Below are 24,690 nucleotides of genomic sequence, written 5' to 3'. Positions count from 1 at the left end.
AGGCAACTTCAGCTGAAATCGTCAGAGGAGCCTTTTAAAAAAAAAATTCCTCTTGCCCACCCAATCGCCCCCTCCTTACTTACCTAATTACTGCTCCTTTCGGGCTGGCAAAGCCATGCTTTACATCAGTTACATCAGCTAGCAACTAAATCTGCCTGCCTAGAATCCATCTCCTCAGTCAGCAACTGCTTTGCTGGCTGAGGAACTCTGGGAATTGAAGTCCACAAACCTTAAAGTTACTAAGGTTGGAGACTCCTGATCTAAAAAATATAAATAAAATAAAATAATAAAATAAAATATTTGTGCTGCTTTCTGAGATTTGGTGTGTTTCTGTAGTGTTTCACTCTAACTACACAAACACACAAAATCTAACAAAACTGTATGTGGCATTTTGTGTGTGTGAGAGAGAGAGTCAGTTGTGTTGTGTTTGTGTGTGTGTGTATGTGTCCCTTTGGAAGGACTTGGAGGCAGCTCCTCTGAGGAAGAGGAGGCGGCGAAGCTCTGGCTGTCCCCCGGGAGAAATTGCCCTGTCTCTGCAGCATTGGTAATGTGACTGAGTGGGCATGGCCAACTTGATGTCACTCACAGCAAGGTGCCGCCCCACCTTGCCCTGAGTGACTTCAAGTTGGCCACGCCCACTCAGTCACATGACCACCAAGCCACACCCACCAAATAAGCCACACCCACAGAACCAGTAGTAAAAAAAATTGGAACCCACCCCTGGTTCAAATCTCCTTTCATCTATAAAACAGAGTACAGTAGCTAATAACATTGTTTCAGAGATACAATTGGTGGGTAATTCTGGTGGATATTTCAGCAATACAGCTGATGGGCTTTTTCTGCTGCAGCTCTTAGAGAATCTCCCCTCAGAGATTAGAATGGCTCCAACCCTATTGACATTTTGCAAGGCTTTAAAAAGTTATTTATTTAGCTGGGCTTGGAACTCCAAATTTATTTAGGGCCCCCTTACTTGGTTTTACTATTAGTTGATTAATCATCACTGCTGCTGTTTGTATGAATTTATTTTCTGAGTATTTTTATTGTTTTAATATTTTTTTAAAATGTTATAGAATTGTAAGCCACCCAAAGTCACTTGGCTTAGTGGGTGCTATAAAAAATGATGAATGAGTGAGTGAGTGAGTGAGTGAGTGAGTGAGTGAGTGAGTGAATGAATGAATGAATGAATGAATGAATGAATGAATGAATGAATGACTAATTTATGTGATCTTGAGCTTCACAAAACAGACCAGGTGCACAACTTTGTTTTAATTTATATGTTATCAATGACTCTTTTAATACCATGCTAAATGTATTTTGTCTTTCATCCAATATTCAGGAAGTGCTGCAGTTGGAGAGGCAAATGGGTGGACAATTATTGGAGGACCCAAAGGCTTTACATTTTAAGGGTAGCACTCATAATCTTCGCTTATCTATTCATGATATTACTCATTCCCTATGGAAGAGTAAACTACTAGCAAAATACCAGGTAAGAATTGCCAAATTCTATGAGAATTCATCAGCCCTCTTGCAATATTAAGCATCCTCCAGTATTTCAAAGTCAAATGGGAATAAAAGGATTTCTGAAATTGCTGAATACTTGAGAAGGATAAAAGAATGTTTAACACCTGCTGCTACATTGTTTGGTTAAATGATTCTCTCTGCATTGTTGGCAAGTGTATTGGGGTTTCTTTTTTTAAATGCTCATAAAGGATCTTGATAAGGAATACACAGTAAACAGTTCGCTGAGGATATCAACCAGATAGCAATGGGATCTTTTTAAACTGGGTGAAGGGTCAACCTAACAGCAGATCTGTTTCATTTAAGTAAGTGTAAAGTGATGCATATTGAGGCAAAAGTATCGCTAACTTCATATGCACACTAAGGGGTTGTGAGCCGTATGGGAAAAAGAACTAGTGGGTTAATAGACTGTATGACTGACCCATGTATACTGTAATTAACCTGCGGATGTCATTACCACAAGATGTCATGAAGGCCACTAACTTAGGTACTTTTATTTTAAAAATGAATAGGGAAAACCAATAGAAGACAGATCTACCAAGTACTATTAATCTTGATGGCTCACTATTATCTGTTGTTTGAGAGTACTTCAGACCCAGACTCCTATATGCAAGTATCCCAACATATAGTCGGCTAATGAGAAGCAAAATGTCTCTTGGCCTAGTTCAGAACTATTCTTATGTGTTGTCCTCAGAATAATTATTGAAAGGTATACCATCACCTTTCCACAGATCTTTAACATTACTGTTAGGTTAGAGAGCCAGTCTGGTGAGTGGTTAGAATGCTGGCCTATAAACTGGGAGACTGTGAGTTCTAGTCCCACTTTAGCCATAAAAGCCAGATGGGTGACTTTGCACCAATCACTGTCTTAGCCCAAACTACCTTGCATAACAAGGTTTCTTGTAATGGGGAAAACAGAAGGAGTATAATATATACTTGCTGCCTTGCATTACTTATAAAATAATAAGGCAGGGTAGAAATAAATAAATAAAATTTGCAGTTGATGATTTATATGATTACAGAAACAATGGAGAAATGTTTGATAGTATAGAAAATGATTGTATATGAAATAATTTTTTAACAATAAATGAAACAGCTATAAATTAAATAAATAGCTAGAATACATCTACCTGCCTGCCCAGCTTCATTGCTGTTAATTCCAAGAATTAACCTCTTTTTTATAATGCAAATATTATATAACGATAGAAATCTCTTTAGGAATTTACATAAAAACGAAGTGGTGGGAATTCAATAAGCATCAGTTACACAAACTGTTTCAACTCCTACCCTCAAAACGACGCTACAGAGCACTGCACACCAGAACAACTACACACAAGAACATTTTTCCCGAACACCATCACTCTGCTAAACAAATAATTCCCTCAACACTGTCAAACTATTTACTAATTAATTTACTATTAATCTTCTCATCATTCCTACCACCCATCTCCTTCCACTTATGACTGTAACCTTATTGCTTGTATCCTTATGATTTATATTGATGTTGTTTCCTGATTGCTTATTTGTACCCTATGACTATCATTAAGTGTTGAACCTTATGATTCTTGATGAACGTATCTTTTCTTTTATGTACACTGAGAGCATATGCACCAAGACAAATTCCTTGTGTGTCCAATCACACTTGGCCAATAAAAAATTCTATTCTATTCTATTCTATTCTATTCTATTCTAAATCTCAGTCATTTGGCATTAAATTAAATTTAAATTAGAATTTTTTTCTTGTTTTAGACTCTCAGATACCATTTGAAAGAATTGGGATTTCTATTCCCAGAATTCCCAGGCTACGGATAAAATTCTGGAGCATATTTGTCTGGAGAACAAACGTGTTAAATATATACTTACCTTAATTATGCATTTTGTTATGGAACTATTTCTCTTTTATTTCTTTCCATTCTACTCTTAACTATATTTCATCAATTATTACATTAACCTAGTCACGTGAGATTTACATCCAACATAGTTTTGACTAAGTGAAAAATCAGAAATTCATTTTTTATTATCGCTGTTATTTCTTCTTCAGGAAATTCCCTTTTACCATATCTGGAGTGGATGTCAAAGAAATTTGCATTGTACCTTCACCCTGGAAAGGTTCAGCCTGAACACGCTGGAGTTGGTATGCAAACTCTGCATACGGCAGGTGGAAGGAGAGGGACAGATATTCCAACTCAACTGTGTGGTGTCTGAGGTGAGACATCCCTCCACTCTCACTTTTCTCACAACTGGGTGAATCCTCAGAAGAAGATATTCATTGTCTACAGATAAGGAGTGAAATGTAAAATTTATTACTACTGGTTCTGTGGGCATGGCTTGGTGCGGGTGGTAATGTGACAGGGTGGGCATGGCCAACTTTTTTTTTAACTTTTAAAAGCATTTTTTCTACAACCTCTTCAGCCAAAGAGGTTGTAAAAACTGCTTTTAAAAGACTCTGATGATCAGGCAACTCAGCTTGAATTGCCAGAGGAGCCTTTTAAAAGCTTTTAAAGGGTTCTGACTATTCCAGCTGAGCCACGCGATCATCAGAAGCTTTTTTTTACTTTTAAAAGCAATTTTTCAGCCAAAGAAAAAATGCTTTTAAAAGTAAAAAAAACCCCAAACCTCTGATGATCGTGCGGCTCAGCTGGAAGGCGGGCAGGGATTTTTGCTACCGGTTCTCCAAACCACCTGCCGCCATCGCTATCAGATTGGGCGATCTGGTCCGAACCGGGAGCATTTCACCCCTGCTAAAGGTCAAAGAAATAGCATAGAAACTGAGAGTATGCAAAAGTACTTGAGTTGACTAACTAGGATTGACGTGTGTTATTGTTTCATTGAAGTCAATGAAATAAAACCATCAAGCAACATGACAGAAGGATGACTTTGTCTGGAAATGCTTTTATGTAATGAACACATAAGAAACGGAAAGATAATAATTGGCAAGATAGAAACAAGGGTTTGTCTAAGGCTAAAAGACAGTTGTTTATTGGTTGTTCTGTAATATAACTTCACTTTTCCCATGAAGGGCCTAGTTTTCAGAACAACTGAGATGTTAGATTTAGATGTTCCATTGGCATTTCTGATACACAGCAATTTTTGCTAGTTGCAGCCTCTCCTATATAATATATAATAGCTGCAGGGTGTTTGAGGAATATATTTTTTCTCAGTGTCCCCTCGTCTACCAGGATTTGACTTAAGCCAACTAACATCCCACCCTCGTCGCCAGTATTATAATCTCAGCGAGGGTTGGCATGAATGAGGAAACGGCTTGTAACACAAACCATTTATTGACAACGAGGCAACTCCAGAACAGAATCAACATTAGAAAAGAGTTGACAGCTCTTAAAATACTGAGCTGTCAAAAACAACAACCAATAGCGAAGCCCCAATTTTCCCACCTGAAGAGATGCGGAAATAAACCAATCAGATTGCCTGAGCACGCTCAATGCTCCTTCGGCAGCTCCACAGGCACAACAGAGATGGCCTTGGTCACTGTTATCCATAGTAGGGTAACATTCAGATTTGCCACTATTCGCCACTATTGCAATTCAGATTTATCTTATGCAGATCTGACTGCACACTAGCATAATCAATAAAAAAATGCCATAGTGTTAAGTTGACCATGGATAATTAAATTTGTTTTGGGAATTTTAATTCAGACTCGAACCTGAGCAGTGGAATAGATCTTTTGGCTGCCTAGGAACATAAATGGGTTAAAAGCAGGGCGACCCTTATTAAAATGTAATTTTATTTTGAAAGTGTTTTAAGTCCTGCCATCATTGCTATACAATTGGAGACAAAAAACGATTAGGCCAAAACCTTTCCTCTTCATTTCTATCTCCCAGAATGAAGTGCTAGCCTTAAAATCACTTCCTTGGCCTTCCTTCTGCTTCATGCAGTGGCAGAATTGGCACTCTCTTTCTGGCTTTCACTAGCCTTTTCAGTTAAAAACAACTCCAATGAAAGACCTCACTGACATTAATAAGGCATGATCTTGGTGTCTCAGCGCCATAGCAACCAGCCATCAGTTTCGTTCTGCTGGCCATATCTCTGTGCCACACAGCTCCACTCCTGCTGGCTTTGGATGGTGTTTTTATTTCTGAGCCCAGCAGGTCTGTGTCATTCAATAACTGCACAACTCCAGCAACAACCGGAGGAACAGAAATTCAGGATAGGGAAAGGCCCAGTGGTCCTTCTGATAAATGCTGCCTCTGTCTGCAAGTGCTCGTGGATTAAAAAAAAAAGTGGATCAGACAGAGAAACAAATGAAAAGATTAAGAAAATCCCCCCTTTGTGGGTATTATTTTCCTCAAAGGGGACAGTGGCATCAGTGTAAAGACTTTATGTGAGATTTAGTAAGGTTTATTTCATGGTTCTGTTGCAGTATAAGCTTCTATATGCAGCGGCGGCTGGGAAAAATGCTGATAAGGGTTGTGTAGCAGCAGATGACACCATATCTAAAAGTTATGATAGTGCAAAGTATTGATTGGAAGGGAAATGAGGAATAGGGAAGTAGCTTTTTTCTTCCTTGTCATCAAGGAGGAATAGAAACACCCAAGAGCCATATCACAAATTTCTCACAAGTATGTGAAGCCACCCAGAATGACATACCTAGTGGCGCGTCTTTTTTTAGAAAGCATGTATTTAATTGTATGAATGAAACAAATGTGCTTGCCAATCCTTACACTGAAAATTGTAGCGACGATAGTGGATTTTAGGACGAGACCTAATGTTCTACCACTTCTTACAATATTAAACAACACAGTATCAATAGTAGAGACATTCAGGTTTTCTAGGTTCTATAATCTGCCAGGATTTGAAACAGGTACCTAACATTAGAACCATAGTTAAAAAGGCACAACAAAGAATGTTCTTCCTGTGTCAACTCAGAAAGTTCAGACTGCCCCAGGAGATGTTGATACGGTTCTACAGAGGAATTGTTGAGTCGGTCATTTGTACTTCTCTAACTGTCTGGTTTGGTACAGCAACCAAACAGGACACATACAGACTTCAATGGATAGTTAGGACTGCAGAGAAAATAACTGTAACCAGCCTGCCTTCCATTTAGAACTTGTATGCTGCACTGGTCAGAATGAGAACTGAGAAAATATCTACAGACCCCTCACATCCTGGACATAAACTGTTTCAACTCCTTCCCTCAGGATGCCGCTATTGGGTGTTGCATGTCAAAATACTAGACACAAAGATGGTTTTTTTCCCTTGAGCCATCACTCTGCTAAACACCTAATTACCACAGTACTGTCCTCCTATGTCTAAGGAGATTTACCCATGTAGTATGTATGTATTACTATTATACTTCTTATCTTTTCTACTATTTTCTCCTTTTGGTATCTTAATTATATTACTTTGTTGTTTGTATGTACACTGAGAGTTCTGCACCAAAGACAAATTCTTTGTGTGACCAATCATACTTGGCCAATAAAGTATTCTATTCTATTCTATCCCATCCCATCCCATCCCATCCCATCCCATCCCATCCCATCCCATCCCATCCCATCCATCATAAATCACATAATTTTTAGTCATCTGCAATTATCTCTCTTGTCAAGTGGACTTTTGGTAAAAACCAGAAATAATGAGCCACCATTTTCCAACTCATTTCATTATTGTCCCACGGATTTTATGGATTTACACCTTTAGTTATATTTTTAAAATCCATTTTCTGGTCCGGTGACCAATGACCTTGATGGGTATATTTAAATGTATTAAAATTCTAACCAATGAATATAATTCTTGAAACTTACAAGTTTGAAATCAGTGTAACTGAAACAAATCCTCAAGCTAGAAAAGTCTAAGAAGTTAAAAGTTATTATGAATTATTTTAAAGTAATAACTAATCAAATCTGATCATATAGGCATTCTCAAAGTATTGGTGTAAATATTAGAAAATTTATGAAAAAGGTGGGTCTAATTATTAAGTATGATGAGAATTAATTCTTCAGAAGGCCCTATTAGGTGGTGTTAAGCTTAAGATTTTTTTAAATTTAATTTTGTCATAACGGTATACATAAACATTGTCAAAAGTAAAAAACATATTATGAAATATATATATATATATATATATATATATAAGTAAAGAATATGCATTAGCTATATTAATTAGATATAATAAAGGGAACAATAGGACAGGAACGGTAGGCACTTTTGAAGTACACGCCCCTTATAGTCCTCTTAGGAAAGGGGTGAGGTCAATAGTAGACAGTTTTTGGTTGAAGATTTTGGGATTTTGAGTAGAGACTATGGAGTCAGGTAATGAGTTCCAAGATTAACAACTCTGTTGCAGAAGTCATATTTTCTGCAATCAAGTTTGAATGCAATCAAGTTTGATTTGATATGGTCAGATCACAAAGTTAAATTAATTTTCATCTGATCATCTATCCTATCTCCTGACTTCTGTTGAGATTTTATTTAGCAATAGTATTGTAGCACTTAGACTTATATAGTGCTTTACAGCTCCCACTAAGTGTTTTACGTAGTCAGCATATTGTCCCCAACAATCTGGGTCCTCATTTTATCGACCTCTGAAGGATGGAAGACTGAGTCAACCTTGAGCCAGTCAGGATTGAACTGCTGGCAGTCAGCAGAGCTAGCCTGCAATTCTGCATTCTAACCACTGTGCCACCACAGGTCTATATTTACTATATTTATATATAGTAAATATAGTATTTCTCAAACAATAAAAAGAAATCTGCCGAATGGCTCAACTTTTTTTTTCCTTTCAGAAGAATCTCTGTTCATTTGTTCATTTTTTTTTCTTAATCACCCTGAAAAAGCTATTATGTTTATTTTTTATTTATTTATTTATTGGAATTTGTCAAAGAAAAACGAGAACAAGAATAAGAGAGTAAAAATACAATGACAGGGATGATAGGCATGTCAATGCACTTATGCACGCCCCCTGTTCTGTCTCCCTCCTCAGTCTGGGAGACACGAGCGATGACTTAATTAGTTGGCAACGATCAGCTCTGGCAGCAAACTAGCGAGCGTCTGCCAAGTGTCTCTGTTATCTCTCTTGATGCTGATGAGTCAGCTAGGATACCAGGAACAAACAGGACTTCAGCTCTAATTCTCTCCCTCTAAGCAGTTGATTTGCTCGCCATGAAGTGGTATAGCAACCCTTGCTGCTTTTATATCCTGTGGGGTGTGGCTCTATGACTCAGCACTTCCTAGGCCTGCCCCACCCCTGCTTCTGTTGTTCCCGCATCTCCTGCCTACGAAACCTAGAGTCCAGCCAGGCCTGATTGCCATCAGCCAGGTCTGGAGGCGTGGCCTGTGGGGAGGAGAGTCAGTGGATGGAGGCCTTGTTATCTCCTCCACCTGGCCTGCCTCTGGCTCCTGGAGCTGAGCCAGGGAAGCTGGTGCTCCAGAGTTAAGTCCTGATGGCCTTGCCCCCTCACTTTCGAGTCACTTTCTGGCAGGGGGCCCGGCTCGGGGGGCGCAGACACAACACCCCCTCTACTGACTACTTAAGTCTGAAGATGTATATCTAGTATATTAGAACAGCAGACTGGTTATATATTATAGGGCCTACAAAGTTGCACCATTTTCTTCTTTATCATAATTGCATTGCGACATTTGAAAAGGAGAAAAAGCAACTGTTTGCTTCACTCCACCAGAACATAGACAGGGGGCATGAAGGGAGTGTCAGAATTTGAAGATTAAGTTTCCAGTTGGGAAAGCACAAACTTTACAATTCCTTTCAGTTGCTGCTTCCAACCACTATGGCAGACTCATTTTCACATCAGAAAATCCATATTACATTATATAGTTGTCTTGTTGATAAAGTTCACCTTTCAAAAAGCAGTAACTGATTTTTGCACCAATGCTGTCATTGTATTATATTATTCAGATAGTCCTTTCCTATTGCTACAGTGTCACTTCCTTGTGAAGCCCAGATACCCAAATGCAATGCTAAAGGCAAATAAGCATCAATGTTTCGTTAATTTTTGTTGAATGAAGGACCAGTATTTTAAAAATACTGGTGCTGATTACCGTGTTTCCCTGAAAATAAGCCCTCCCCAAAAATATTTTACCGCATGCGCAACCAGTCCCTGCCATTTCCTCTGGGTAGGACTAGCGAGACAGAGCTGGAAATCAGGTATGATGGCAAGAGGATCCCCTTCTCGCTCTACACACCCCTAAAAGACCTCCCCAAAAATAAGGCCAAGCACCTATTTTGGGGTTCAAAAAAATATAAGACAAGATCTTCGTTTTGGATAGAATACACGGTAGATGAATGAATGAATTAGAAAAACCATTTCAAATTCTATTTTGAAATATTTTAGTAGGTTTTTTCCCTGTTTTTGATTAAAATCAGCATAATAAATTCCGCATACTCTCCTCTTAGATTTCTACATGAAACTAGGATTGGGTCTAAATCAGCGGTTCTCAACCTGTGGGTCGGGACCCCGTTGGGGGGTTGAATGACGATTTGCCAGGGGTCGCCTAAGACCATAGGAAATATGGGAAGTATACTTGCGAGTCAAAGAATCGCGCTCCAATGGTTGACTCCAGAAGCCAGCTGCAGGCTCTTCAAATCGCTAGCCGAATTCGGCTTCAGGCGCGATGAATTAAAAAAGAGAGAAATCTTTGCTTTGATGTCTCCCTCTCAAGCCAGCTGCAATCACTCCCAATCGCTAGCCTAATCTGGCTTCAGGCACGATAAACTTAATAGGGGCGTAGTCTCCGCTTTAATGCCTCCGTCCTCAAGGCAATCGCAAGCAGTTCAGATCGCTAGCCAATATGGCTTCAGGTGCGATAAATTCAAAACGAAAATAATTTTATGGTTGGGGGTCGCCACATCGTGGGGAATTGTATTAAAGGGGTCGCAGCACTATAAAGGTTGAGAACCACTGGTCTAAATTATGACATGTCCACAGTGATGACATGCAGCAAACTTCACTCTTGCTCTCCCCCATCTGACACAAGTATGCAAGCCATGGTTGTGTCATGAAGTCATGATATTCCATCATTTTCTTTCTCCACGGCTGTCTATGTCTCTTTTTGTCACTCTAAAATAGGGGTGACCAACCTTGTCAACTTTGAGGCATGTGGACTTCAACTCCCACAATCCTGCAGCCATTCATGCTTGCCGGGGAATTCTGAGAGTTGAAGTCCACAAGTTTTAAAGTTGACAAGTTTGGACACCTCTGCACTAACAAGAACCCTTCTGGCTTCTCCATATACACCCCTGCCCAGTAATGTAGAATAACCAAGGAAGAGGATATTAACTTTGCTTGGGAGAAAAGGCATTTTAAAGATTCTTTTTAGCCACTTCAACATCATAATTCCCCTTTAGTATTAGGAAAAAAATTCTTCTGTTTGTATCAAATGAATTTGCTTTGCATCTGGAAATATTGGAGCTTCCAGGAACCTGGGTCTGGCCCAGAGATGCTATTCAGCAGGTTCTAGAGAACCAGTAGCGGAAATTTTGAGTAGTTCAGAGAACCAGCAAACACCATTTCTGGCTGGCCCCACCGTGGGGTGGGAATGGAGATTTTGCAATAACCTTCCCCCAGGAGTGGGGACAGAATGGGGATTTTGCAGTATCCTTCCCCTGCCACGCCCACCAAGCAACACCATGCCCACCAAGCCACGCCCACAGAACCGGTAGTAAAAAAAATTGAATTCCACCACTGGTCTGGCCCATTTCCCTACTAAGGAGAGTGATTTCCAAACCAATTTTTCTAGTTCCTGAGTTTTAGTTGCCCTGTCTTGTAAGAGAATACTGACTTGATAGTTTCAATTCTCTTCAGTAATTCTAGCAACTGGGCAGGGATGAAACTTAAACAATTCTGGTAAGTTCTTCTCATTGGCAGGCCATATGTAAAGCACCAATCTACCTGGGATTGTGAGTGTCTGTCTTTCTGTCCATCTGTCCTTTGTTTTCTTCTAGTGTAATATTGAGATGAGTTGTTTTGTTTTGTTTTTAATTTAGCACCAGCTCAAGCCAGAGCAGCATTTCCAGTTCTTGTATTCCAGTATTGCAAAAATGTCATTAAGACCATTAGATGGTTTTTGAGAGATTGGAAAATATCTTGACTCAGGATATCAAAGTGACAATTATTTTTTTTATCTGTTAATTCAGAGTTCTGATTTTTGCATATACTGATAATGGGAAACTTTGAGAAAATTGATAGTTGCTGCTCAATACTTTGATGTACTATAAAATATGTTTCATGGTCCAGTGTGAAATCTTATCACTTGTGCTCAAGTTCTGAATTTCATACTGCCTTTCATAAAGCTGGTCATGTTCCACAAAGGGAGCCAGGATTAGGATAGATGGGAATTCTGCCACTTGTGGCATCAGCAGTGATAATACCTGGGATCTGAATAATAAATTCCCTTTAAATTATAGTGCATAGGACATTTGTATGTGAAATGTGCTAGCATATCTATCAGACATCGGACAAATTTTAAGAGTACAGGAAAGCAATAAATTTGTTGAAAACATGGAAAGAAAGGGCTAATCAAAAGGGACATGGAAAAAGACCTCAGAAGTTTTGGTTGCCATGATGTAAAAAAGATGTTGAGACTTCAGAAAGAGTGCAGTGGAGAAAAACAAAGAGGATTAGGAGATTAGAGGTTAAAACATATAACGAACAGTTGCTGGAATTGGGTATGTCTATTGAATGAAAAGGAGGACTGGAGGTGACATGATAGCAGTGTTCCAATACCTCAGGGGTTGCCACAAAGAAAAGAAAGTCAAGCTATTCTCCAAAGTACCTGAAAGCAGGACAAGAAGCAATGAATGGAAAGTAATCAAGGAGAAAAGCAATCTAGAACAAAGGATAAATTTCCTTACAGTTAGAACAATTAGTCAGTGGAAAATATTGCCTGTAGAAGTTGTGAATGCTCCAACACTGGAAGATTTTAAGAAGAGATTGGACAACCAATTATCTGAAATGTTCTAGGATTTCCTGCCTCAGCAGAGGGTTGGACAAGAAGACCTCCAAGGTCCCTTCCAACTCTGTTATTCTATTAAGTGTTAAATAATTTTAAAAAATGACAAAATCAGAAAATTGGAAGTCTGTAGAGATTCTCAGTCATCCAAATCATGTTGTCCCAAAGGGTGTTTTTTCAGGAGGCAACTGGACTTTCTTGTTTTTTCTTTGGATATGTTTCACTTCTCATCCAAGAAGCTTGTTTAGCTCTGACAGAATAGTGGGCAACGGAAGCATTTATATTCCTTGCAGACAGCTGGTCATTTGGATTCTTTTAGTGGGTGAAGCACTTGGAGGTTTATCTGGGTCCTCAGGGTCACTTGAGTAGTTCTCCTGGTTCCTGTAGTCTGCAACTTTTTCTCTGGAAATCCACACCATTGAAAGGGTGTTCATCCCAAATTGTATAGCTAAAAGTCTGTAGAGATTCTTAGTCATCCAGGTCACGATTTTCCCAAAGGTGCTTTTTCTGGAGGCAACTGGACTTTCTGGTTTTTTTCTTTGGAGAAGTTTCGCTTCTCATCCAAGAAGCTTCTTCAGCTTCTCAGAGCTGAAAAAGCACCTTGAGGATAGAGGATTGGAAGTAACATCTGGCCCGAACTTTTAAAATAATATAGTGGTACAATAATACAGTGGACCCTTTGAACCCTTTGCAGAAGAGAAGAACATGCTAGAAAACCAGAGAATGAATTTGGCTTTTCATGGTTGGCCTTTTTCTTACTTTTTGATTTGGCCCCTTTAAAGTCTAAGCTAGTGTTTCTCAACTTTGGCAACTTTAGGAGGTATGGACTTTTTTTTTTGATTTTTTTTTTATTTTTCTAGACAGACAGACATAAAAACATCTTCAGTCAAAATACAGGCAGTGTTTGGGTTGGTTGTTTACAAAGCTTTTGTGCAATTTCTCCATACTCATAACATGTAATTTATCTTATTTTGCATTTTACCAATCTAATATACAGGAGGTATGGACTTTGATTCCCAGAATTCAACTCCCAGCATGGCTGGCTGGGAAATTCTGGAAATTAAAGTATATCCTTCTTAAAATTAAAGTATATCCTTCTTAAAATTGCCAATATACAGGAGGTATGGACTTTGATTCCCAGAATTCAACTCCCAGCATGGCTGGCTGGGAAATTCTGGAAATTAAAGTATATCCTTCTTAAAATTAAAGTATATCCTTCTTAAAATTGCCAATATACAGGAGGTATGGACTTTGATTCCCAGAATTCAACTCCCAGCATGGCTGGCTGGGAGGTTGCAAAACAATGCTGTAGGCATTGTAACCCAGCAGCCTGGCACCATTAGGCACATAATTCCTCTTTGCAAAGTCAGTAGCACCCACATGACAAATTTGGCTGAGAGTGTGCTAAATGCCTATCAGCCAGTAAAACTGATCTTCCTTCTCTACTATACATTTTAATCCAAGTAGGAATATGGGATCAGTCTTCATTGTTAAAAGGTAACGGTAAAGGTTCCCCTTGTGCATATATGCTAGTCATTCCCAAATCTAGCAGGTGGTGCTCATCTCCGTTTCAAAGCCAAAGAGCCAGCACTGTCCGAGGATGTCTCCGTGGTCATGTGGCTGGCATGACTAAATGCCAAAGGCACACGGAGCACTGTTACTTTCCCACCAAAGGTGGTCCCTATTTTTCTACTTGCATTTTTTAGGTGCTTTCGAACTGCTACATTGGCAGAAGCTGGGACAAGTAATGGGAGCTCACCCCGTTACGCAGCACTAGGGATTCGAACAGCTGAACTGCCGACCTTTTGATCGACAAGCTCAACGTCTTAGCCATTGAGCCACCACCATCCCTTCTTGTTATATTGTTACAGCATCTATAAAACCTCACCTCTTTTCTACATCCCTGAAGTTCTTGCTGTCATCTGTTTGGAAAAATTACTCTAGCAATTCTAATGTATAGAATATAGTCTGTGAGCAGTCACTTTGATCCAACCACATCCACCTATGTCACTCTTCATTCACTACACAAGTTAAGTTTATTTACATTCTCAGATGTTGACTATACTGTCACACTGACAAGGTCTAACATTGGTTTTATTTGTTGAAATGAGTTCTGGAACACTGCTGTACTCAAAACTGTAGATGAAATATAAAGAAACTGACATTTGAAGCAGATTCCTTTTTATTATTTAGTAGTTTACCATCAACATAACCTTTGCTTTGCTAGAGATAGAAGATCCTGAAACAATAAGTTTTTACTGGTTTACATCTCCTGTAAATGTCATCTAAGGTTTTCTTGTAAATGGGTATTTGTGTTGTGTGTCTGTGTGTGTGTGTGCATACTGTATATGTATTGCCACAATACAGATTTTGATAACAGACTTCTGCTTCTACCATGCTTATACATAATCTTGTTTTTCAAGCAGTATAGTACTTTTCTCAAGAAAAGAAGCAAAAAGCAAAGACACAGTAGAGCTGTATTATGAAGGAGGAGGAGGTGGTGGTGATAGTGTTTCACTCTTAATTTCCACATTTCTAAATGAATTTTCTCTAAATGGAGAGAATAACACCTTGTAAATTGATTTGGAATATTGCATACTATGTGTCCATGAGTTATGTGAGCATTTTCAGGGTTATCAGGATTCCCAGGGTTGTGTTTACACTGTTATTTGTATTTCATTGGGGGTGGGGGTGGGGGTGGTTTCTCAATATAGTACAACCAATGGATTTCAAATCTTCATTTTATTATGACATTTCCTGTTGCAGAAATGTCTTTTTTTTTTTTAAGACTTGTGAATTTTATTTTTTATGGGCAAGAACAATCTGTAAAAATACAGTGGTGATAGTAGCATTTCAGGCTAAAATATTCAGGTTGTTATGGATAAAAATATTTTGCACTACTCTCACTGCACTTTTTAAATACCATAATAAACTATTCGTACCTTCATATATTCTGTCTGACATATGATCTGACTTTGGCCTTTTCTCAGCTTTGTTGATGCTTACCAATACTTTTGTTTGGGAGAAAAATGGGTGATTCCTAGGATTGAAGAAATTGTTCAATTGTCAGAAGATTCATCTATCTAGTTCAGGATTATGGCAGTGACTGGCATTAACTTTAAAGATTTAAAACTTTGCCAACTCTGAAAAACCTACCTAAAAAACCAGAAATAGAATCTTAAGCTCCTTACATGATTGATAGCCATCAGTGTCTTTTGACCGAAGATTGTCCTATAACAGCAGCACAATGGAATTCTCTCAAGGGCAACACATGGAATGATTTGCTTGTGGCATTCAAGGGTATGGGCAGTGTGGTGACTTAAAGGTTAAGACACTGGGCTTGTTAGCTGTAAAGCCAACAGCTTGCGTTCGAGACCCTAGCTCCATGTGACCGGACGAGCTCCCATCCTAGCTCCTGACAGCCTAGCAGTTTGAAAGCATGAAAATGCAAGTAGATAAATAGGTACCACATTGGTGGGAAGGAAACAGCGTTTCCGTGACATCATGTTGGCCACATGACCAAGGAAATGTCTCCGGACAGCACCAGCTCAATGGCCTTGAAACGGAGACGAACACCACCTCCTTTAGTTGGCAACGACTAGCAAATCTGCAGGGACTCCTTTACCTTTGCTCAATGATGTCTATGGAGATTCTCAGTCATCCAGGTCATGGTTGTCCCAAAGGTGATTTTTTTCAAGAGGCAACTGTACTGTCATGGTTTTTCTTTGAAGACGTTTCACTTCTCCAGTTGACTCTTGAAAAAAATGCCTTTGGGTTTACTCAAGAATAGAATAGGATAGGATAGGATAGGATAGGATAGAATAGAATAGAATAGAATAGAATAGAATAGAATAGAATAGAATAGAATAGAATAGAATAGAATAGAATAGAATAGAATAGAAGAATTACTGAGTCTGTCATTTGCACCTCTATAACTGTCTGGTTCGGTTTTGCAACCCAACAAGAAAGACACAGACTTCAGAGGATAATTAGAACTGCAGAAAAAATAATTGCTACCAACCTGCCTTCCATTGAGGACCTGTATACTACACGAATCAAGAAGAGGGCTGTGAAAATATTTACCAATCCCTCACATCCTGGACATAAACTGTTTCAACTCCTACCATCAAAACGACGCTATAGAGCATTGCACACCAGAACAACTAGACACAAGAACAGTTTTTTCCGAATGCCATCACTCTGCTAAACAAATAATTCCCTCAACACTGTCAAACTATTTACTAAATCTGCATTACTATTAATTTTCTCATCGTTCTCATCAACAATCTCTTTCCACTTATGGCTGTATGACTGTAACTTTGTTGCTGGTAATCCCTATGATTTATATTGATATAAATATAAATAGCACCGGTACCGTATATGTGGTACCTTGCTCAATAGTAGTACCTGTGAGAGGGATCTTGGAGTCCTAGTGGATAACCATTTAGATATGAGCCAGCAGTGTGCAGCAGCTGCTAAAAAAGCCAACACAGTTCTGGGCTGCATAAACAGAGGGATAGAATCAAGACCACGTGAAGTGTTAGTGCCACTTTATAATGCCTTGGTAAGGCCACACTTGGAATATTGCATCCAGTTTTGGTCGCCATGATGTAAAAAAGATATTGAGACTCTAGAAAGAGTGCAGAGAAGAGCAACAAAGATGATTAGGGGACTGGAGGCTAAAACATATGAAGAACGGTTGCAGGAACTGGGTATGTCTAGTTTAATAAAAAGAAGGACTAGGGGAGACATGATAGCAGTGTTCCAATATCTCAGGGGTTGCCACAAAGAAGAGGGAGTCGGGCTGTTCTCCAAAGCACCTGAGGGTAGAACAAGAACAATGGGTGGAAACTGATCAAAGAAAGAAGCAACTTAGAACTAAGGAGAAATTTCCTGACAGTTAGAACAATTAATAAGTGGAACGACTTGCCTGCAGAAGTTGTGAATGCTCCAACACTGGAAATTTTTAAGAAAATGTTGGATAACCATCTGACTGAGATGGTGTAGGGTTTCCTGCCTGGGCAGAGGGTTGGACTAGAAGGCCTCCAAGGTCCCTTCCAACTCTGTTGTTATGTTATGTTATGATATATTGACCATCATTTGTGAGGTAATTGTCGTACCTTGATGAAGGGATCTTTTCTTTTATGTACACTGAGAGCATATTCACCAAGACAAATTCCTTGTGTGTCTAATCACACTTGGCCAATAAAAAAATCTATTCTATTCTATTCTATTAAATAAAAAAAAGGTAAGCAAGTAAATAGGAAGCTGGTATTTGAAAGCCAAACAACAACTTTGTTTCATTTATTCATTGTTACATGAATGCCCCATTATTGTTCCATTGGGATGGTAATAAACATTCATTGTTACAACCACCAGATTGTAGAGAACTGTAGGACTGTGTCTCAGGCCGTTTCCTAAAATTAAGACTGTGCTTAATTTATTAAGTTATTATGACACTATATAGGAGAAGCTGCATCAGACAGTGGTAAATTCCCTGGATGCTATGGCTCAAATGAGATATATGAGGATACTAAAGTTTATTTTAAAATATTTTATGTTGCCTTTCTAGTAAAAGGTACCATAGTAGAAAAGCAATATAAAAGTAAAACTTCCAAAGATTCATAGCCATTACGTTACATCTAATACAACCCAAAGGGTTTATATTTCACAGATTGCTTCTTTGTTAATCTAATTCTGTCCCCTTGTTTATTGTGTGGCCATATTTTTGTACTTTTCATGTATGCAGGAACCAACTGGCATTGAATACCCACTTACGGATCCAGCAAGTACCATTACAACCGTAGTAGGACCCTGTGCATTCAGCATCCCTCTTCCTATCCGTCAGAAGCTTTGCAGTAGCCTAGATGCTCCTCAAACAAGAGGCCACGATTGGAGGATGTTGGCCCACAAACTAAATTTGGACAGGTAAGCAAGCATATTGTCAAAGTAAATTTGAAATTAGTTGAGTAACTTTTTCATACAGTGTGTGCTAGCAGTGCATTGCTGATCCTTCTAAAACTAGTAAGAGAGTTACCATTGAAATCTGCTCTTCAAAAAGTTCCTTCCACAGAAGTTTCTGTCAATAACCATGAATATTGTGTAGGAATAAGTCGTATAATGGCTTATGGTCTATGGCAGGGGAGTCAAACTCAAGGCCCGGAGGCCAGATCTGGCCCACAGGGCGCTTGGATCTGGCCTGCGGGGCCGCCCTGCAAGCAACAAAGATCGGTTCATGGTACCTCTGCCAGCAAAAATGGAGCCTCCCAAACTCCACTTTTGCTGGCAGAGGGTTGTAGGAGGCTGTCACAGCCGAAAACAGAATTCCGGAACCCAATTTCACTGGCAGAGCACTTGGGCCATCACAGGCATTTCCAATACGAGTGAGGTTGAGCTGGCTACCCATACCCTGACCACACCCACCTCGGCCCCCCAAGGTCAAATACAACCCTGGTGCGGCCTTCAATGAAATCGAGTTTGACACCCCTGGTCTATGGAAACAATTGTCTCAATCGACACAGGGGAACCATCCAAATTGTACCTGAGGGCTTGGTACACCAAATGGTCAAATCCAAAACAGTAAAATTAATATGTTAAAATATAGCTCCTGGGCATTATTTTAGTATTTTTCACTTCTTTACACATTCCCATATACACACACCAGAGTAGAAAGCACTCTGTAAAATTTCTAATTATGTTCTGTGTTCTTTAATATGGGTCGATGTGACAATTGAAGATTGATTGATAGCCTCTAGTACATTTTAATTATATTATTTTACTGATCAGGGGAAAAAAACCCTGTTTAAAAAGATGGTTCATTATCTTCTTTAATTCATGTCATTCTTGGAGTGACCACTATTATAAGGGAGTTACAGATCAAACAGTAGGGAAGAACATAATATTCTGGATTGCTAATAAATGACAATTGAAGAAGGACACAATGTCCTTATTAACATAGTATACCTGGAGACAGCAGAAGGACATGCAGAAATAATGCCTGTGTTCCAGGTGGCTTATTTTATATGCTTATTAATTGCAAATGCTTCTGTATCCTTCACTTATATGATTCTCACTTATATATAACATACTGTATATATTTTAATGCATTACAATAATTTCAAAATTATCAGACATATCAGATACAATAATTATAAATAATATTGGCACACATTCAAAGTAATACTATAAATACGTAACATCAAGCATTTATTAAAACCAGGTACATAATTCTTTACCTTATCAGTCCCCAAATATACATCTTATAAGCCACATTTTTAGAACCTTCCTAAATATTAAGAATTGGGTATGGTTCTTCCTTATGATGACAGGAATGGAATGGAGCTCCCATAAAGACTGTACTTCCTTCTGAATTCCTATTGGTTGTTCCTCACAAGGGTAGGGACCAGAGGCGAGTTTTAGCAGGTTCTGACCAGTTCTGGAGAACCGGTAGCGGAAATTTTGAGTAGTTTGGAGAACCGGTAATAAACATTCTGACTGTCCCCACTCCATTTATTCTCTGCCTCCCAAGTCCCAGCTGATTGGGAGGAAATGGGAATTTTGCAGTAACCTTCCCCCGGAGTGGGGTAGGAATGGAGATTTTACAGTATCCTTCCCCTGCCCCCCAAGCCATGCCATGCCCACCAAGCCACACACCCACAGAACCAGTAGTAGAAAATTTTGAAACCCACCATTGGTAGGGACTCCCAAACATGCACTTCTACAGGCATGATTTTGGATGGGTAGGTTCAATCTGGAGTTCTCAAAGATAGATGAGCCACAAACCGGGTAGACCTTTAAAGGTGAGCATCAAAATTTACCTTGAATTGCATTCAGAACACAACATCCAACAAAACTCCTGAATATTGATGTTGAATTACATTACCAAGTTTCCCAATTAATATGTAGACCATTGTATTTTAGTTTTAAAACTACCAGTTTTAGTTCATTGGTGGTTTTCAAAACCAATCTACTCCTGAGGTGACAAGGGCATAAGTAACTGAACCAGATCGTTTTGCTCCAGGAACAGTTGCAACTGGCCCCCTTACCCAAAGATAGCAAAGGTTGTCCGAGCCACTGCTTCCATCTGCTTTCCAGCAGAAGATGACAGTCAAGGACCAGCTCCAGATTGCACTCAACTCTTTCTGGGCAAGCAGGGATGGGCTGCTGGGAGTTCACAGGGGTTCGGGAGAACCTGTAGCTAAGTTTCTGTGCAGTTCAGAGAACCCCCAAATCCCACTCCTGGCTGATCCCGCCCAGCCTGCCTTGTCCCGCCCCTCCCAGGAGTCCTCACACTAACAGATTATTTCAAGTTTCCTGAGGTATAAATGTCTAAATGTGTGCCTCCAAGGGTGTGTCAGGCTAGCGATGACTTGAGATGAGTCCTTGGTTGTCATAGTGGTCATGAAATCTTGAGCTCTCTGAGAACGCTCAGAGTTTAGAGATGATAAACTTGAATATCAACCCAGTCGTCTTAATCACCAACCCATATCAAAACATGGCAAAGTGATGCTATGGTAGAGGTGAGAAGAAGAAACAGCAATAGCATATCCATCTGGTCCTGTTACCTGTCAGACAACTATGTGTACCAGTCCTATATCTTATCTTTGCAGCATTTTGTTGATGCCTCCATATATAAATGACTGCATAGTAACTCCCTGGCAATGATACTGTAAAATACTCCATCTACTATAGTCTCCCATCTCTGATGAGATTAGAAACCATGCCTAACAATCCTCACCTCTGATCTTTTACATGGAGCAAAATCAGTGGTGGGTTTCAAAAATTTTTTACTACCGGTTCTGTGGGTGTGGCTTAGTGGGCATGGCATGGCTTGGTGGGTGTGGCTTGGTGGGCATGACAGGGGAAGGATACTGTAAAATCTCCATTTCCTCCCCAATCCAGGAGAAGGATACTGCAAAATCCCCATTTCCTCCTGATCAGCTGGGACTTGGGAGGCAGAGAATAGATGGGGGCGGGGCCAGTCAGAATTTTTACTACTGGTTCTCCGAACTACTCAAAATTTCCGCTGTCGGTTCTCCAGAACTGGTCAGAACATGCTGAAAACCACCTCTAAGCATAATGTAAGGTATTTTATATTTTGCTCCATGTAAATTACATTTGTATATAAGGTAGAAGCAAATATATATATCAAAGAGTACAGTTTTAATAGCAACTGATTTCTCACTGCAGGTACCTCAATTATTTTGCTACAAAATCAAGTCCCACCGGTGTGATCTTAGACCTTTGGGAAGCCCAAAATTTTCCCGATGGAAATTTGAGCATGCTGGCCACCGTCCTTGAAGAGATGGGAAGACACGAGACAGTTGTTTCACTGGTAGCAGAAGAAAAGTACTGAACTGACCTTGGAATGAGAATGAAGGAATGTTAACCATCACTTCAGCTGTGACTAACACAAACCAAGCACCCCCAAACCAATGTGTTTCATAGCAAGAGACATTCCAGAGGGACAAGACGCAGAATCCTGCCTTTTCATGTGCATCCTTTTTTGTATATTATCACAGGATTTGAAAGAAATCATGCAAAGTTGTTACCTTTATAGTATAATTCAACCTAACATTCCTCTCAGCTTGGCTGTACACTGCTTAGTGCAGGATTTTACAGTTTCCTAGGAAACGCTTTTTATTGCTATCCAGATATATGGATAAACTTTCTTAACAATCCCAGTTTCTATGAACGTTGTTTACATCAAAATCCTGGGCAGCAGGATGGAAATGACTGTCCATGGCTATCTTTTTATATCTTGTTTTTTCTTCTTTTGTTGAAAGCCATTCTACACCAAGCTGTGGACAAAGCAGGGTTCTGGCTATTTTTCTGACGAATCAGTCTCCGACACACTTTTCAGACAATTTCATAATTGCAAATTTGCCCATTAGATGTCTTAAACTAACCTACCTATTCCGTTTCCTAGAATGAGTTAAGACAGAATTTTAAACTTCTGCATCCGGTCAGAAAATAATCTGAAAGCTGATCAGGTACGCATGTTCCCTCTCTACCTTCACCAGGGTAGCTTGTGTCCCTTGGTGACTTCAACTGCAGGGATTCCCTCTTCCCTCCCCTAGCTTACAATATGCCCTGCCTTCATCTTTAAAGTGTGTGGGTGTGAGAGTGTGTGGGTGTGTGTGTGTGTGAGAGAGAGAGAGAGATACAGATACTCACTTTGGTGTGCTTTGAGAAGAAACCCTCCCTAAAAAAAAAAAAGTTACTTGTACGATGACCGTAACTGAATAGTATTTAGTACAAATAAGATTATATTTCTTTTAGTAGTAGTATTTTTGTTTACCAAAATTATCTACAGCATTACTCATTTGAGCAATGGCAGCACCCTTCCTGGAAGCTGTTGATGGCTGCCTTGGGCCTTGTAAGAGGGAGATTCTTTCTGTCACTGTCCTGGCCCTGGGGCTCCCTCCCTGCCCCCCCCCACCGTCCACACTTCCAAGCAATTTCAGTGAACTGACGCATGAATTTCTCTCATGCAATTCACTTTCTCCTGACAAGTTTTGTTTTACAGATGAGTAACAGTGCATTCACCTTGATTAAGAGACTTCAGCCTAGACGGATTATTTTACCCAAACAAGATGTTTCGCATCTCGTTACTCCTGTTTGTTTAGTAGTTTTGATATTAGATGCCTTTTCTCTTTGCTGTAAGCCATCAAAACTTCATGCCTGTCCACGAGACCTGGATTCATTTTCTGTGTCTGAATATTTACAATCTGTTCTATGCGTAGCGTTCCTTATTTGCTATTCTTTTAGAGAGAAGTGTTCCTCCAGATACTGGTTTTTATCCAAAGATGAAAAAAATATTTCATGCAAGTAATTGCAAAGTTTGAAGCTAAAGGACATGATAATTTCATTTGGGTGTTTCAGATTTATTGTTAAGAATAGAAACATCTATGCATTGTTGAGTTTTAAGCATTTGAGTTGGATCCTACTTTCCATGTGTGGTGTCTTGGGTAGGTTTTGATGGCCTGTCAGCAAATGAATTGTCCAGGTTTGGTACATTTTTCTCTTATAAAAACAATATCATGGCATTTTGTTTCTAGCCTTCCCTTTCGTTTTTCTCCCTTTCCATCTTAAAAAAATGTTATTTTACCATCTTCACTTGCTTAAGATTCTGCATACTGTACTATCCTAATATTTCCTGTGAAGCTTCTCAAATCTGCATTTCTAAAAGTAACCATGGAAATACTGCTGGTTAGCAGGGAAGGTGAATTTTGCCTGACCTTTTTTTCATTTTGACATTTCCAGAAGAGTTTTATTATCCATCCAGTGACTATGGTTTTATTAAACACAGAGCACCATTCATAAAACATTCCGTTAGGAAACTCAGACATTCGTCTTTTGGTAATCAGAAGCAGTGAACAGGTTTTGATCAAAGTTAATGTGGATTTTGTTTTGAAAGGATAGTTAACATTTGGTCATGGAACGTCCTCGTTGGGCTTTAAAAGTAACTTTTGATCTGGGTACAATTGCCTTCTTGTGTTTAATCCAGTTCTGGCTCTTCAACAACCATTGAATTTAGATGATGTCACTCCTAATGCTTCCTTTCACATGTCTGTCTGTCTCTCTCTCTCTCTGTCTGTCTCTCTCATCTCTATATTTATATAGATGGATAAATCTCAGCTTTGCTGGCTGAGGAATTGTGGAAGTTGAAGTCCACAAGTCTTAAAGTTACCAAAATTGGAGACCCCTGATCTATATCTATTATCTGCCTATCTATCCATCCATCTGCCATCTATATCTATCCTCTATCTCTTATCTATCTCTGTCTATATCTATCTAGCATCTATCTCTATCCATTATCCATCTCTCTCAGCCATCTTTCTACCTGTCTGTCTATCTCTGTCATCTATCTAGTTTCAGTTTTGCTATCACTGTCTAATAATCCTGTCAAACACATTCACTAATAAATGATCTATGTGATTTTTTAAAAAGTACCCATACAAAAAAAAAGCTATCATGAAATGAGCTAGGCCTACAGGTGACAGAGAGAAAAGTGGGTATCTAAAGGAGGCTGATGGGACCACAGTTTTTCTCTCTGTGCCTAGAGATTCCATCTAAGAAATCTGAGAGATTATTAAAAGGGAAGCCATTGTTTTAAAACACACACATACTTTCATTATCTGGTCAATATTTTTTTTAACTGGACCATTATTTAGAATTGGCATGATGGTGCCTATTTGTTGAAACCTCAAATAAAAAATAAAACTAACTTAACACATTTTTAATCAATTCTCT

At 39.2% G+C, this 24,690-nt stretch overlaps 1 protein-coding gene across 1 annotated transcript in view; it reads left to right on the top strand.

The window, feature by feature from the left end:
• The window catches only part of UNC5C (unc-5 netrin receptor C), a 397,259-nt gene extending 374,426 nt beyond the window's left edge, over positions 1-22,833 (top strand). Inside the window, exons 14-17 of the mRNA XM_058193417.1 lie at positions 1,337-1,486; positions 3,560-3,724; positions 18,185-18,363; positions 21,625-22,833. Coding sequence (XP_058049400.1) covers positions 1,337-1,486; positions 3,560-3,724; positions 18,185-18,363; positions 21,625-21,790 — 660 coding nt within the window. The 3' untranslated portion in view covers positions 21,791-22,833. The remainder of the gene's footprint in view (positions 1-1,336; positions 1,487-3,559; positions 3,725-18,184; positions 18,364-21,624) is intronic.
• Positions 22,834-24,690: the final 1,857 nt, after the last annotated feature.

The sequence above is a fragment of the Ahaetulla prasina genome, chromosome 8, assembly GCF_028640845.1.
Source record: "Ahaetulla prasina isolate Xishuangbanna chromosome 8, ASM2864084v1, whole genome shotgun sequence".
NCBI lineage: Eukaryota > Metazoa > Chordata > Lepidosauria > Squamata > Colubridae > Ahaetulla > Ahaetulla prasina.
This window is presented reverse-complemented; position numbering and strand designations above follow the sequence as displayed.